General features: G+C 40.5%; 1 protein-coding gene across 4 annotated transcripts in view; it reads left to right on the top strand.

The window, feature by feature from the left end:
* The first annotated feature begins 2,431 nt into the window (after positions 1–2,431).
* Positions 2,432–14,393, top strand: part of LOC114477944 (CUGBP Elav-like family member 3) — a 31,425-nt gene continuing 19,463 nt past the window's right edge. The window contains exons 1-4 of one of the 4 annotated variants that reach the window (XM_028470670.1): positions 2,432–2,577; positions 2,820–2,849; positions 3,270–3,459; positions 4,912–4,994. In XM_028470670.1, the coding sequence (XP_028326471.1) occupies positions 3,315–3,459; positions 4,912–4,994 (228 nt within the window). In that variant the 5' untranslated portion in view covers positions 2,432–2,577; positions 2,820–2,849; positions 3,270–3,314. Of the gene's footprint in view, positions 2,578–2,819; positions 2,850–3,269; positions 3,460–4,329; positions 4,407–4,911; positions 4,995–14,393 lie in introns of those variants that run through there. The other 3 variants (XM_028470669.1, XM_028470671.1, XM_028470672.1) reach the window with 3 other exon arrangements.

Raw genomic sequence — 14,393 nt, 5'->3', positions numbered from 1 at the left:
AGTAGTAATAGCGATAGTGAAGACTAAGGGTGGGTGGGTGGGTGGATGGGTGGATATGGGGGTTGTTTGAGGACAGGGATGAAATAACCATGTTTGGCCAAGTGGTGGCAGCATTTAGTCTTGCTTCCTTTTTCCCACTGAAGTCTCCTGAAAGATGAACACTGATAGTGGTTACCTTTGTGTTGTTTTGGTTATACCTTTTTTTTTTTTAATTACATTTTTTATTTTAATTAAACTAATATATTTATGACCTCGCTTTTTAATCTATGTAGTTATATCAATAGGCCTATGACATGCAATATGGGGGAAAAAATAAATTACATGTCGGTTAGTGACAACTGAGAACATTGATTTTTATCCTAATTATCATTTGTATTTGAACTGACTGAAGATATTGGAAAATATTGTATAGTTTGTCCACAATACAAAATAAATGGTCAGTCAAAAAAAAAATAATTTGCAAAATCATATTTAGAAAATTGTGCTCGCTGAGAAGCCTATATATTCGTATAACTAAATTAATTACTGTTATTAAATTGTTGTTTTTATTCTGTTAATTATCATCACTTAGTATTACTATATTACTGGTAAAATTGTTGATTTGGAAACAGTGTAAGAGCAGATGAGGCTTTGCTCAAACATCTTCACTATTCTGCCTCAGCAGTTTAAAGAAATATTCATCATCCAAGGTTTTTATGGAATCATTGGAACAAATGCAAATACAATTTTCAATTTCAAAGCCAAACTTAACTGTTTAAATAGAATTACAGCAGTGGTCCAGGGTATTTCATACACGAGTGCCATTAGTAGTCAAAAAAGATGAATACACATATAAGGTATAGGCGTTTCTGTTGTACACATACAATTTGAAGATTAAATACCTGCAGGAGATAATAGGAGTCTCCCTATGATAAATATAAAAAATATATTCTATACAGTATAGAAACTGTAGATACAGAATCCTATAATCTAGGATAGTTCTGCTGCTTCCGAGCAAACAAAGCATTTAAACAGGGATGCTCAGTAATAATCAGTGGCCTTTCCATTGTCTTCTTTGGGATCCATCATCAGCCATAGCGTGAGCTGCAGCTCGTCTTCGTGCTAAGGGTTTAAAAGTTCCAGTGAAATAGCGTGAGCTGCTCTGTTCTATCTCACCCTCACATCCTCAGGCCTGTGTGAGGAGGTCCCTGAGACGATGGGGAAGGTGTGTGCGTGCGTGCGTGCGCATGTGTGTGTTGGGGGGGGGTGCATACTGGATGAATGGTGGAGCCTGGATGGCAGGCTCACAGAGGGCACGAGCCGAGGCAGGCAGATGGTGACCTTTCGGAGCAAATTAACATGAACCCTGTGACTTCCTGCTTCCTGTCGGACTCGCTCACTCATTCCAACGGACACGCGCCTCGATCCTCCAACAGGGACACCAGTGTGTCCTGTCCTGTTGGTAAGATGAGGGGAACTTGTCTAGATATGTTTGGTACGTGTGCACAGTGGTGTGCCCCCTTTCCAAAGCACAGGCTGTAAAAGTAGGCCAACTCCAACCCGGAGCGATCCCTCTCTCTCTCTCTCTCTCTCTCTCTCTCCCCACTGTCACACATTTCTCTCGGAGTGGGTGTGAGCCACATTTCGGGCTCCGACGTGAACAGCTGTACGAGTCGTGACCGCGTGCCCGTGAGTCGGCGGCAGCGCGCTTCCCATCAGGGAGCGCGCTTTCAGCACCAAGGCCAGGGGCTCGCGGCGAGAACAATAGGCGGCTCCGCGCACGGCGTCGTCTAGGCAACGCCTCCAAAGTTAAAAAAAAAAACTAGGACATTTCACACAATTTGCATACATTTTAAAAAAACGTAATATATTACTTTGAAGGTGTTGAGTTGTAAACGGATACGCTTCCTTGACTGATGTTACATTTGCAGTCATTTATAGAGAATATATTTACATTTTTCATGTGAGTGCGATGTGCTACTTATTGACGGTCCCTGGGTGTTACGTCACAGGCTAGCAACCGCTTGGTGCGGGGAGGGGGAGCAGGGAGGGGGTGCCGGTGACACGGGACGTTAAAAGCCGCTCAGCCATTGAACGGAGAACACAGAAGACAAGACGAACCGTTCAATGCTAGCCCGAAAACTGTTAGCACGGGTCGGCAATGAAAACCTGTGAGAAGAGGGTGGAGCCACTGTGACCATTAGTAAGTTAGGATATTTTAAAACAGCTGTTGAGCCCGTTTTAATAAGAACAGAGAGAAGGCGCGCGATAAAAGTGATAACCAGGTGTTTGTAATATCCGGTGATATCTACTACCTTACCCGGACTTTTCCTACAGACACAAACAGGGCTTTGCTTGTTGGAAGTGTTTTTTTTTTTTAAATAAAAAAAAAAAAAAAGCGACACACACGCGCACAGCTTGTAGTATTTGTGCACCGGGGAGGAGGAGGAGGAGGAGGAGGAGGAGGAGGAAGAGCACGACAGGCACAAAGAGCAGAGAGCATCCAGAGAGGAGAGGGAGGCGGACGGGACGAGGACAACAACGGGGACCCGACGGAGAGCATCATCACTATTTCTCTACACCTGTCATCTACTAACTGTAAGCGCCTTATGGACATTTTTACGTGTGTTTTTGTTGTGTTTTCTGTGCCTGCGCGTCCGTGTGTGCGTGCGTGCGCGTGAGTGTGTACATTGAAGGGGGGGGGGGATCGGACAAAGAGCACGGGAGCCCCATGACATCCTTTCTGTGTACATGCTATAACCTACAGCTGGCTAAACAAAGGAGTCGCTCCATTGCAATGATTTACCTCTAATTACGTTCTTTCTTGTGTTCATGTGGAGGGATCCTGAGCGCTGTCCAAACACCAAAAGGTAAAAACAATGATAAATCCCTCTTGATTTATGTGTACATTAAATTGTCTTTTTAGTACAATCATTGGTTTTTGATTGGTCATTTAACATGTGCGTAATTGCTGTACTCCAATAGTTTCCTTTGTCATTAGACTGGACATTAGGTTAGAGTAGTTGGATTGCTAATCAGTTTTTATTATGTTGAAAAAGTTTGAATTAAACATTTTTACGATAAAACTATATCACGTTTTATAAATTATTCTTTAAAAAAAAAAAAAAAAAAACAGTTATACAAAGCACATTATTGTTCCAGAGAAATTATTTTAATTACAAATCTAAGTAAAAGATTTTTAAATCCAGTGTTTTTTTTGTTTTGTTTTTTTTTTAACCCAAATACTGATCCAGCATCTGTTCTCTTTCTATCAAAAATACCTGTTCCAGGTTCATTTGCTCCTCACACCCAGTCGTCCTCTTCACTTTGTCCCGATGAAGGAGGCCGATGCAATCAAGCTGTTTGTTGGGCAGATTCCTCGGAATCTGGAGGAAAAGGACCTAAAGCCAATCTTCGAGCAATTTGGCAAAATCTATGAGCTAACTGTGATTAAGGACAAATACACCGGCATGCACAAAGGTTGGTCACACCCTAACAGCACCAATTAAAGAAAAATAAAAAATAAACACACTAAGAACTAGACAAATCGCTAGATGCCAGATTAGAATATATGAGAGTGAGCTAAATTGCAAAGGCGTTTCTGTGTTCTATTTCTCCATGGAAACTGTCTCAGCATCTCTTGTCTTGAGCTCTGGTTAACTCTATAATGTGTGAACGTGAAGACAGTGAATCCCAATTACACAGCTTGAATCCTGTTCAGATATTCAGAATATCTTTGTTGAAATGTTACGAGATTTATTAACATACTTGTTCATTCATGACATGAGATCAAGTTATCCAATTCAGATGGAATGGATTGGAATCCTCGTTATTTTGTTTACAATATGGAGTATATACCTTTTAATGTTAACAAATGGGAGAAAATACAAACACTCTTTTTACACAGACATGGACACACGCACGCACTCACACACTGACCTGTGGTCGTGTGTACTATGGACAAGATTAAGCTGTATCCTCCAATCAGTGTAATGGGCCTGTAAGCCAGGGTGACACAGGGGAAAGAATCTGTTGTTTTTGAGAATCCCCTCAGCCACAGTAAGCCCCTCTTAAAAGCAATGAGATGAAGTTTAAGATACATGTGTATATATAAGTGTGCGTTGTACATTCTTAACTACCAGTGCAGGTGAGTTTCACGATTATTGTATCTAATTTGATTTGAATCAAGTCATGTTGAGTCATCAGTCGTTTTTAGAATGTACAATGCATCTGAATTTGTCTTCTTTGATTTGCTTTTGTTTTGTTTTTTTTAAAATCTGACTGATTTTGACATTGGTCTGTCTGAGATGACACTGGGATGCTAACCTCCTGCTAATCTTGTTGTCTTAGTGGTGGTGACAGGTGTAGTAAACAGCTCTGGCCTGCCAGCTCTGCTACCTACCCCTCCCTCACACACACAGACACAGGTACAGCACGTAGGAAAACAGAGGGAGTGTATTTGGAGTGATCGTGAGGCATGCGTAGTGGTTGACAAATTGAGCAGGAAACCTGACAGTGACAAGGCCTTGTTAGCTCAGAGCACACGTCTGTGGTGCTGTCATGTGTGCTGACTCGTGCCGTGCCGTTCTGATATGTGCCGTACCGTGGAGTGTCCTTTTCTGCTCTAGAGTACATCAGCGTAGTTACTTTACTGTGCATGAATATTGAATATTGACTAAAATAAAAGAAATGGTGTGCGTTTCTTTGTAATCATTCAGAAAACTTGACGTATTACCATAAATATCTGAAAATGATACGTTCAAATGATGCGTGTGCGTGTGTGTGTGTGTGTGTGTGTGTGTGTGTACACACAATCCAGACAGGGACAAAGATGACAAATGACAAGTATTAAAGCCATTCACTGACCTTTTCCACTATTACTTCTCTCCACCTCCTTTTTTTCCCTCTGCCCTGCCTCTTTCTGTCTGTCAGGATGTGCTTTTCTGACGTACTGCGCAAGAGAGTCGGCACTGAAAGCCCAGAGCGCACTTCACGAGCAGAAAACACTACCAGGGGTAAGAACACATCATACACAGACACACATGCAACAGTGCACGCTAGTGAGCGTTCGCATCCAAATGGCAGAGCGCACTCTATCCTACATATAAATAAGCTGCCGTCTACCCACTTTACCCACAATCACACACACAAGTACACATGCATTTGTCTGTCTGTGCAGCTCAGCTCTCATTAGTAACACAATGACATAACTCAGCCGCCAGCAGCTAGGCTGCTTGCGCCAAAGGACAAACCCTCTCTCTTAACGGACAAACATAGGGTGCTCCGTGAGCGTTATCTCCTTTTCTCTGTCTCTCAATCTCTCTGTCTTTCTATTGGCTTGTGGTGATAGCTTCTGCCTGGAGAGTATGTGTAATTAATGTGGCCATTCCCCTTTGTTTTAATCCCACTTCCCCTCTAGTCTCTTTAGTCTCTACAGTGAGGATCACACATTATGACTGGGTTGTGGTAGAGCACTGTTCATTATGGATGGGGCACTGAGTCTGCCTCTAAGGCTCTACCTTTCTGACATGTCTTTTTTTCTCTCCCTGACCTGGTTTTACTGTCGTTAAAATATGGTTTATATCAGAAGGATGTCTTATTCAGATTTACTGTATGAATTCCAAATGCCCCATATGGCCAAAAGGCTTTAAAAATGTTGCATGTTTACTAAGAATGACATTTCTTTTGCCTAATCTAAATCCAGATTGGTCACAATTATAGCTGAAAAGTGAATGCATGGCCCTTATTTTAGAGCTTTTCTCTATCTCTTTTTCTCTTTGTGTCACGCAGAAACTTCTAACAGTTTTAGTTACTGCACTTCTTTCTTAAGCTTAGAAGTTGATAAGATCGCCGGGAATGTTGGAGAGCCTTCAGAAAAAGCTTTGGGGAGGAAGGAACTTGTCTTGATCAGCACATCACTCAAATGTCTGCAGGCCTATCCATTGAAGTCATTGTGTTGTTTTTTTATGCTGCTTGGGGATGTCTTTGAATGGGTAATTCTCAGCTTTATAAGTGTAGTGGGGTAATAATGACATAAATCCAATTATGCTGTGCTAAGAGCCCAGGCTTTTCTGTATGCATCAACTTTTGGCGGCCTGCTCTGTTTCATGTGTCTCACCTGTGCTGCCCTTTGGTTTCTGACTCATCCTCAACGCCTGCCTCACTTCATAATATTCATTACCTTTTTTTTTTTTCGCTGATGACTTTGACAAAGGTGCACAAGATGGGAATCCATGTGTCTTCTTTGCGAGGAGTAGATCTGTGATTAAAGTCTGAAAAATATTCAGGATGGGCAGAGGAAACATTTGGAGGCAGGATAACTCATTAGTGGCAGAGATTCACCAAAGCGCTAGTACTCGACAATCACAATGAGGTGTGGCATTTTCAAAAGGCTGCACTGTTATTGAAAAACCTTCCTTAGGTAATCAGATTTCTCAGTCTAAAGCAGAGGTTTCTCTGAAATTATACCTTTCTTCGTCGTGACACCTTTAAAAAAAAATGCACAAAAAAATCCAACGTTTTAGTGATAAAACTATCTCGTCTTTTTTTAGGTGTTTCAAAGTAATTTCTTCTCGTCCTGTTATCTAGTTGATGATTGACGGGTTTTTATACATTTACATTTTTTTGAGAGTAAAGATAAGGAAGTATTTTCGGATAAGTGAAGGCCACGGTATGAAGGTGTTCCCTCCGTATTCTCCAAGCTTTCACTTTTCCCCACCTGTCAGTATTTTTTCCTCCCCCATGTCTCCTCCCTGTCCTCACTGCCTGTGCTGCCGTCTTTGACAGAATTTATAAAAGCCTGAATATTTCTCACCTCCACGCATCCCCCATTGTCCCATTCTTTCTCTCCATCATAAAAAAGTGCTTTTTCATCCCTTTCTTTGTCCTCATTTTATTTTCCCAAAAAACCTAGACACGAATTTACTCTTTCTACGTTATCTCCCGTTTTCCTTTCCAAATCCCTCCCTGCCTCTCACTGTTCATCTCCCCTATTAATGTCTTCCAGTGACACTGCACCGTTAAAATATTACAGAACACTCCGTTCACTTCTTTCAACCATTTTCATTTCATGGTATCTTTTTGCTAATACTCTTCTTCCTTTACTGACGTCCTGTATTTGATTTAATTTTTTTTTTTCCCCTTTCTCACTGCTTCTTCCTAGATCCTCTCATTTCACAGTCGTTTATGGTAACCCCTTTAAGTCCCCCTCTCAATGTTAGTCCCCCCTCCCTTCTTCGTCTGCAGCTCTTCCACTCTCCGTCTCATTTCCCCTCCTCGTGATTAGTTGACCCTTTTGACTGTTTCACACCCCAATCTCCTCCCTCTCTGCTCTTCTTCGTGGGCTTTACTTGTTAAGCTCGATGATGACTTTATTACAAACTCATTTTCATAGTCACATTCTGGGTTCACTGTGGGGTACGAATGCTGAGGTGAGACCGTGTCCGTGCGTGAGCTAGTGAGTGCCGCGCTGGTTAAGTTAGGCTCGAATCTTGAAATCACTCTGAATTGCAGACATTGATGGAATGTCACACATCTCATGCAACTTTAATGCAATCGTAGCTCCAAACACTGGTACTAATGGGTTTTACTTAAACACACGACCAAGCAATTAGCAGTTTGGTGACAAGTCCATTGCTTTAGAGTATTACCGCTGCTGTCTGTCACTCACTGATGGGATTTACCAGTGATTTAACACTTCCTTCAAGCCAGTTGAGAAATGAGGAGAAACAGATAAACACATGGAGATATGCAAAGAAATAGTGTGTGGAGGGAAGGGGGGGGGGGCATCCCACCGCACTTGAAAATGAAAAAACTACACAGGGATTAGGAGAGAGTGAGATGAACAGATGGCCTCATCAGTGTCCTGAGCCTTGTGTTTAATTTGGTCACACTCAGGAAAAGAGAAGCAAATGTCAGTTACAATGTATCTGTCACAGTATCAGAGATTTGTAATACTCTTTGGATTACATTTGGACCTATTTTGTCTTGATAAATTGTTATTTTTTTGTTTATATTTTTTCCGATCTTTTCTTATGTACATTTTTTATTTTACTACGTGGGGAGACAGAGAATATATACAGTGCAAGGTAAACTCAAACTTCACTTTTCTAAATTATAGTTGAAATATTTTTTTCTAAACCGATCTCCAGAGAGACCTTGTAAACGAAGAAGGGAAGTAAAATAAAGTGGAATCAAGAGGAAAAAAGTAAATAACTTCTACCATGCTTCATAAAACAAATTGGGTCAAATGAATCGTTATATTATGCCAGTAATGACAACAATATAAGCATTACATTTTTTTCATCACAATATATTTTTTTCATTATCTAAAATTCTGCAAGTGCCACTAGAGTTTTTTCCAACTGTTCTATGTCTTATTAAACGATAGTGATGAAGGGAATAGGCATATTATAGCGTGTGTCTGAGGTCAGGGGTCAAGGCTCAGAGCTCAGCCTCAACTAAACTAATTCAGGGTAGGTTTGTGTGTGTGTGTTCGGGGGGGGACTGTAAAACTTTACATGCAACAGAATCATTAGAATGAAATGACCTTTCCTTCTAATGTGTTTGGACCAACACATGTGGAGCACAATGCTTTAAACATAAGGGCTTTTGTTGGATTCCCAGTGTTTACTCTTGCATTTTCTTTCATCTGAAATACTTTGGCCTCATCATCAAGGTAACATTATTATTAGGAAGAGTTTTTTTTAATCTTTATTACCTCTGCCAAGGAGGGAATATTTTCACCATTGTTTTACCTCCGCCAAGGAGGTTATATTTTTCCTGGCCTTTTGCCGAAAATTCAAGGAAACCAAAATGCGATAAGGGAACAAGTGTTAAAATTATCGAGGAGATTTGGATCAATACACTGATTCTGGATCAGTTTGGAAAAAAAAAAAAAATCCTATTTCTTATCATTGGTGAAAACTAAAAAATTAATATCTCATAATTCACCAATCATTATGAAATTTGACTCAGTGATGTTGGGTTGGTTCTTAAATTACCTCACCAGGTTTCACCTGGAACAGAACTATATTGAGCATTTGATCATGATTCTTTGAAAAAAAAATGGGGGTGCCCAAACATTCGGACCTACTGTATTGATATTAATGGGGATAGAAATTTCTTCCAATATTATAAAGTGTGAATGATCATGGATCACAGATCCAGATAACTGCCATATCTGGTAAAATGGATATTTGGTCCTTGATGGAGGATTGCGCTCTATTGTTTAGATTATAATTTTAAGATTTCTGGTTGATAGCTATGGAACCCCAAACTGTGCTCATAATTTATAATACCGTTAAATCTCAAACGTGCAGCGCTCATGGCCTATAAAGTATCTGTATATGTTGCAACAAAGATAAAACGTTGTTTACTCTTTTGAAAGCCCAACAAACTAATTTTTAAATTATTTGTACAAAACAGCTCATGCTTCATCCTAATCCCTTCAACCATCCTTCCTCCCCCTCTGTCGTCATAACGCTACACTTCTCTCCCAGCCTGGTTAGAATTTTACGTTTTATCCCCCTCTGCTCATTATCTAGTGCTCTATCTCTCTTAGGCCTGCTGCTGCCCTATTTCCCTTCATATCTACTATCCCCTTATCTGTTTCTTTTGTTCTTTACCGTCAATATCTCTCTATCATTTAATCTCCACTCTCTTCTCTGTTTATCGCTCCCTTTATCTTTCTGCTACTTCGAGCACAACTGTTTGTACACATGCACACATGTACACACTTGTACACGTTCACACACACACACACACACACACACACACACACACACACACACACACACACACACACCCGTTTGGTCACACTGGTCTGGGCTGATCTCAGTGTAGGTGAAATTAAAGTGTGATAAGCAGCTTACCAGGTGTGTGTTGTCATGCTTCACTGCTCCCCAGGCAGCACTCTGCTCTCTGTTCTTTGATTAGAAGCAAGCCAAACCATATAGAATACACACATGCACTCACACACACACACCATGCATTTCCTGAGACACACTGACTGTCTGATGAATTATTAATGTAGGCTGAAAAGGCATCACAGGACAAGTAGTTAACAATAACTGATACAGCAGGCGATCGATACACTAAAAAAAAAGTTGGTAGTGGTAACATTGATTAAATGCATATTGTCTGACAGGGTTGTTACACTGATAAATTGAAATGCTGTGGTTCTGGAGTTACTGCTGGATCAATCAAACATGATGGAGGCTGTTTTGCATTTAACTGAGCCTGGAAAAGAGCAGATATTTATGTCCTGTATGTGTGTTACACATGCACACAGCTGGGTCAGGCTCAGCAAGCGCATCACACTACTAATGTTGCAAGTCATGTTATATAACTTCATTTTTAGAAATGGCTAAAAGAAAAAAAATGTAGATATTGCACAGAATATAACTGCTTCCACTAAATAGTTTCTTTCATGAAGACCTCATGTTATAAAGAATATCAGCTTCAAACCTTATTTGTCTATTATAAAGGACTAGATTTTTATCAGGTCCATTTTAGGCTTGTGCATGTTGTTTATGATGTGTGTGTTTATGTGGACTCTAAGATGCCTGGCAGGCAAAATCCCATTGGGGTAAAACTATGATGAGCAATTATCCACTAGGGTGACTTTGTAGGCTAATTTAGCATATTTATGTGGTCAGCAGCGCTGTTTACTATTCTCCGTCACTGCTTACTTCTGCTTTTTCAATCTCAAACAGACCCCAGATTCCTTTCTCCTATTCTCACTTCCCCCGCTCTGTAATTTTTCCCTTCCTCTTTCTTTTCGTGCCTCTATCTCTCCTCTCCTGATGGGGTTTGTGATGTGTATCAATTCCCCCTCCCTCGAGCAGTTTCTCTATTTTTATCCTCACCATGTGTGGGATGAGAAAGGAGTAAAGGGACAGGTGTACAATCAAGTGTGTATGAGTGTTTGTGTGCAAAAATAAAAAAAGATGGTGTGTTACGGGAGGGTTCGCAGACCAGAAGGTTATTTGTATAGAGTATATAAAAGTATGGGGGAGTTTACTTTGTTTTTAAACAAAGACTGTGTGTGTGTGTGTGTGTGTGTGTGTGTGTGTGTGTGTGTGTGTGTGTGTGTGTGTGTGTGTGTGTGTGTGTGTGTGTGTGTGTGTGTGTGTGTGTGTGTATTAGCATGCAGGTGTATGTGCTCAGTGCTGCATGTGTGCTTCCAACATTGGGGGAAAAGTGGGCCCTGCATCATATTTCACCTCAAAATTGAGCCAGAATCTAATCATAGCCTCATAAAAGCTTGACCCTGGAGTGCGCCCTGGCTCTTTAAGGCTTAACACTCTCATACATGCACACAAATGTGCACACGCTCACACGTGCACACAAACACACATACACACACACAAAGGGAGACGTCTCAGCAAATTTGGAATTCTTGGTCCCATGCTTACCAGGTTGTGGGGTCATTAACTGCCAAATCAGGGCCTCTCAGAAGCTGCGTTCTAAATTAGCCCAAAGTTGAGTCCATATCACACACCATCTGTCTAGTATATCCAGCAGGGTCCTGCTGAATCCTCCAAGCTTCTAAAGGGCCCGCTGACCACATTTATTGAATAAAAAGAATCATTTACCTAAAATGGTCAAATGATCTGTTTATTTGGGTTTTTTAAAATCCGTTATGAAACGGAATAACCAAAAAGCAAACTGTGCACGGATTTCAAATGATGCACACATTTTCTTTACATTTTTTAAAACACCAGATTGGCTAGAGACCTTCTTTACAGCTATAAGTTGTGTGGGTTTGGGCCATGTCCCATGTGGTTAAAAGAGTGTTTTTTTTTATGAGTTGGTGCCAGTTTACCAGGGGTTTTCTCCCAATTTCCCTTAAGGCAGTGGTTCCCAAACAGGGGTACGTGTACCCTTAGGGGTACAGCAGCACATTTCAAAGGGTACTCGGAAATACTTAACAATTAATTTAAAAATAATCTGGAAATGTTTGTAGTTCATTTTTAGGCTTTTTTTTTGTTTTTAACAAATTGACCACAAACTATTACTACCATTGCTCAATACAATACTATATTTTCTTGTAATTTGTTGAAACAGAATTATTTAATGCTGTAGAGGCCATTTTATCACACTTCTGACACTAGGAGACAAAAATTGGCTGCAATTTACAAAAGAGATTGTATTTACTTAAAGTAATCACATAAAAGTGCATGGTATTTAAAAAAAAATTGCACTTTAAATTACACTCCTTGTTTTTAATTTGTAAATTAAGCCTTATGGAAACAATGTCCCAGACACAGTTAGGGGTTTAGGAGAGCCCGCTGTTCCACGAATTAAAAAGCATTTGAAATTATGGAGAGGGTACTTAAGAGAGGGTACACATGATTTGACAAAAATGCAAAGGGGGTACACGGGACAAAATAGAACCACTGCCCTAAGGGATTGACTACCTGTCCAACGTGTTCTATACTTGGCCTTCTTACTGCCCTAAAACACCCAAAACTGCCCAGAGTTTCTTTAAATTTTAAATTGATTTTCAACAAATTTTAGCAGTGAACAAGCACCAGAAAAGAAGAGCACTCTCAAAAAATGAAATGATAATAATTTAAAAAAAATTCAAACATCTATCCATTTTCCAACCCGCTTGCTCCTTTTCAGGGTCACAGGGGTCTACTGGTGCCTATCTCCAGCTTTCTTTGGGCATTAGGTGGGGGTACATCCTGGACAGGGTGTCAGTCCATTGCAGTGCAACACACACACAGACAGACAACCACTCACACTCCTATTCACTACTAAAGGCAATATAGAGACTCCTAAAAACCTAACAGTAGTGTTTTTGGATTGTGGGAGGAAGCTGGAGTACCCAGAGAAAACTCACACAAGCACAGGCAGAACATGCAAACTCCACACAGAAAGGACTCCAGGGCTTGAACCCAGGACCTTCTTGCTGTGAGGCGGACTTGCTAAGCACTACTCCACGTGTGCTAAAATAAATTTTATTAAAAATTAAATGAAAAAATACCTTAATGTAATGACTCTAATGGATTCTCGCTTCCAAGATGATTTGGAACAGGATTCTTAGCGCAGCACTGACCCTGATGTTCAGTGCCAAATCTTACAGCATTCTACTTCAACATTGCACCATTCACTGGCTAATTTACACTCAAACGTTTCATTTATTATATTTCTGCTTATTTTTCTTTATCGGCTTGTTTTTGCACATCTAAACTCTGTGTAATCTTGATTGTTCTGAACATGGAAACTCCATTATGCTACCTGTTCTTGTAGTGCGTTACTGGCATGAGTTTGCATCTTCTTTCTAAACTAAACCTTGCACCCTGTGATCCAGACCCTTTATCTGTAATATTTATAAACTTGCACCGAAACAGACGAAGTCAGATCTATGGCGAGGAGGTTCAGTAAATGTGTGAATGAAAAAAGAGGGTTTAGAGAAGTAGAGGAGGGCCCTGAAGAGGCTTGGCATGAATAGGGTTGCACAGACAGAGAGGGGGAAGGGTGAGACGGGGGAGGAGTGGAGAAGGTCGGGTTAGAGACAAGTAGGAAACCAGACAAAAGTTTACCATAATGAGCGTGCAGGAAAGGCCAGGCGGCTGGTGTGTAGAAGAAAGGGCTTTTTTCTGAGTGCTGTTGCAGTGGGAGGGAGTTAGGCCGCACTTCTGTCAATTTAAACAGAGACATCTGTCAAAGGGGGCCACTGGTGTATGTCTGTGTAGGTTCATGTGTGCATGCAAGCGTGCATTCTTTGGTGTGATTAGGCGGGCCAATAGATGACAGGACTTAAGTTGCACCTGGGACGAGACCTCCGCTCTGAGGTCCCCTCCAAGGCTGTGCTTGAGCAGGCTGTCTCAATAATGGCCTTTTTACTCTGATCATAGAGTAATGCTTCAGCTTTACAACTCTAAATTACCACAGGTGCAGCTCTGGACACTTGAAAATGATCTACTCAACTGCAGAAGACAAAAATAGGATGTGAAAAATATCCATGACGAATTTGGGCAAAAGTGGTAATGTTCTTCTCTGCTTCACATTTATGTCTTTTACCATTGTTAGGCTCATCATGTTTTTAAAGAAATTTGGGGGAATAAAAAAGGATAATGTTTATTAAATAATGCTATCTCATAAGAGGCTGTGTTTTTATTTAGTGTTAAAAAAAAACGTTTTGCCAAAAAGCAAAAATACCTATTTAAGGTAGTTTAAATTGTACCTTCTAAAACAAAGTAAGGGCACGTATTTTGAAAAAAAAGCTAAATGAATATAGAAAAGAAAAGAAAGATAGACAAATAGTGCTTGTATCCCAGTGGCATTAGAATAATAACCTTCTATATTGCCATACAAACAAACATACTGGTGAAGCCAATCCATTAACTGTTTCCAATAGAGTATTTTAATTTCAATGTTTCCTATTGAAGAGAATCAGAGTA

This window comes from Gouania willdenowi, chromosome 16, assembly GCF_900634775.1.
Source record: "Gouania willdenowi chromosome 16, fGouWil2.1, whole genome shotgun sequence".
NCBI classification, from domain to species: Eukaryota; Metazoa; Chordata; class Actinopteri; order Blenniiformes; family Gobiesocidae; genus Gouania; species Gouania willdenowi.
Note: the sequence above shows the minus strand (reverse complement) of the source record. Positions and strands in the feature narration are given on the sequence as shown.